The 2,597-nt window shown below is 52.1% G+C and overlaps 1 protein-coding gene across 1 annotated transcript; it reads right to left on the bottom strand.

The window, feature by feature from the left end:
• Positions 1 to 65: 65 nt before the first annotated feature.
• Positions 66 to 2,362, bottom strand: LOC113940863 (keratin, type I cytoskeletal 10-like). The gene is made up of 3 exons (XM_027632018.1): positions 1,874 to 2,362; positions 915 to 997; positions 66 to 396 (listed from the first exon to the last, which is right to left on the bottom strand). The coding sequence occupies exons 1-3, from the start codon at positions 2,360 to 2,362 to the stop codon at positions 216 to 218; spliced, it is 753 nt and encodes a 250-aa protein (XP_027487819.1). The 3' UTR covers positions 66 to 215.
• Positions 2,363 to 2,597: the final 235 nt, after the last annotated feature.

Below are 2,597 nucleotides of genomic sequence, written 5' to 3'. Positions count from 1 at the left end.
TCCTGGAAACACCATCCAGATCAGGTCAGTTTTTGAAAAGGAGGAAAGAACTGAGGCAGCCAAGTTGCCCTGCAGGGAGGAGCAGAGCCTGGCAAAGCCCCTCTCTGCTGGACCCTCACAGCTCCGGGGTCACACCGTGGTCTCCATCAACCACTTGCCCCCCAGAGCAGCACCCTGGGGCAAGGGAGGATGGATCCCACAGGAGCAAAAGGTTTTCAGAGGAGAGGGGCAGGACCTACCTCCTCGTGGTTCTTCTTCAGGCAGCAGAGCTCCTCCCGCAGCGACTCCAGCTGTGCCTCCAGGTCGGACCTGCAGAGCGTCAGCTGGTCCAGGACCTGGCGCAGCCCGTTGATATCGGCCTCCACGCTCTGGCGCAGGGCCAGCTCCGTCTCGTACCTGGGTCGTGCAGGAAAGCACAGATTCAGAATGGGAACATCCCACACGGGCTCTCTTTGTGCCCAGATCTCCTTCCCCAGCTCCCTGCTCTGGTCTGCGTTTGCTGTCCATGCTGAATGCACCGTGCCTTGGATTTCTGCACCACTTCATGTCTGTTATGTGAAAGCTTTCCTTCCTCATCTGGTTTTACCCTGCTCCTGCTCACTGTGTATTTGGTATCACTTACTCAGCTGCATTTCTGCTTTGCTGATCCCATCTGTTCTGGTCTGGGGTGGAAATGGAGCACTCCCTGCAGTGCCCATCCCCAGCCTCACCACAAACGCTGTTGCTAAATGTTTTACCCAAGAACACTAATTAAGGGAGGGCTGTTGACCAGGAGCAAAATGCCTTTCATCATCCTGCCCTACCACAGTGGTGTGGGGAGACGTGTCTGGAGCCTCTGTAATTAGTGCTCTGAGCCTCCCCAGCGAGGTGGGACAGAGCAGGGGGGAGGCAGCGGGTTCAGAGGGGGCACTCACTTCACACGGAAGTCGTCGGCAGCCATCCTGCTGTTATCGATGTCCAGGATGATCTTGTTGTTATCAATGGTTGCACAGACAATCTGGAAAAGAGCAGAGCATGAGAGATGTCTCCTTCTCTCCTGTTCTACTCTGTAGGTCTCTCTGCATTGCAGTTAGGCAGTAACTCTTCACAATTCCCTTTTTCTGTTACCTTCTCACTTAAGTAACCTAGTCCCTCGAGCAGAGAAGTTGAAGGAGGGGGCTTTGCCTCCTTTACTCACAGTCAGTAAAGAGATCAATTATGTAGAGGCTGGAAGTTAAAGAGCTGTGAGATGGGGCGTCTCAGTTTCAAGATCTGAAGGCAAGTTCCAAAGAGGCCTCACAAAGTGAACCTGAAGAACCTTCCTTAAGTCACTAAATCTCAACTGATATTGAAGCTGGAGTGTTCTGGGCTTCAGACTTAAGGGACTTCAGGGAAGATGGTTGGAAGGTGTCTTTAAGCCTTAGGATCAGCTTTTATTGTGGATTTATTAGTGTGAGGCTGTTTGTGCCCCTGTGACAATTAGTTTCAACATGCAGCTTTTCTCACCTAGAATTTATAATATTTCACTTCGTAAAGCATTCAATGTGTATGTTTTGCCCCTGTTCCATAGTTCTCTTTGCTTTGCTTTCCCTACAGAGCTGTCACCACTGCATTTCCTCAGAGCACACTGGTAATACCCTATTTACAGCTGTACAGTCCAAACACAATGTACCAAAGCATCCTTTCCCTTTTCCAGAGCGTTCTCCCACCCGTACCACCTTGCAGCACCCATCCTTGATGTGCCCCCACACTCAGCAGTGTCACGGGGAACTTGCCAAAATTAATTTGTGAACACATTCAGCAGCACCAGAGTTCCCCTGACAAGTGCAGCAGGTTCCAAACAGAAATTCAGCAATGAGCTGTCAATGGGAGGAACAACCCAGAGGGGCATTACCTGGTTCTGAAGGTCCTCGATCTCTTTGTAGTAGCAGCTGTAGTCCCGGGGCTCGCAGGACAGGCCCTGTGTCGCGTACCACTCTCTGATCCTGCACTCCAGCTCGGCGTTCTCCTTCTCCAAGCACTTCACCTTGTCCAGGTAGGAGGCCAGGCGGTCATTGAGGTTTTGCATGGTGACCTTCTCATCGCAGGACGACAGCAAACAGTCGCCACCGAGACCCCCAACAACCACCCCTCCTCCGAGGCCAAACCCCAGGCCATTGCCATAGCAGTTGCCACCTCCATAGCTCCCACCAGCCAAGCTACCAACGCTCAGTCCCCCTCCATAATTCACTCCACCGCAGTAGCTCCTTCCAGAGAAACCTCTGGCACTGCCTATCCCATAGGAAGAAATCCGTGCTCCACCACCACCACCAATGATACAGCTGCCACCGCTGCTCCTGCCTTTGCTAGACACAGTAATAGTCTCCTTAATGTTGCAACTCATGGCGACAGCGGTTGGCAAGGCAAGCAGAAGCCCAAAGCAAGATGCACAGCTTGATATGAAATCAGACTGCGAGCTGGCCGTGGCCGCCCATCCCTATTTATACCTTCCACAGTGGGTGTCACCACTGCTCCTTCTTCCCATAAGGCTGGCTACTCCAGCCATTGGTGCCAAGAATAATTTCTCAAAGGGAAGTTTCCTTTCAAGAAGCCTGGTAGACGAGGAAGATGCTTTACAT

This window comes from Corapipo altera, unplaced genomic scaffold (genome assembly GCF_003945725.1).
Source record: "Corapipo altera isolate COAL_440 unplaced genomic scaffold, ASM394572v1 119145, whole genome shotgun sequence".
NCBI lineage: Eukaryota > Metazoa > Chordata > Aves > Passeriformes > Pipridae > Corapipo > Corapipo altera.
This window is presented reverse-complemented; position numbering and strand designations above follow the sequence as displayed.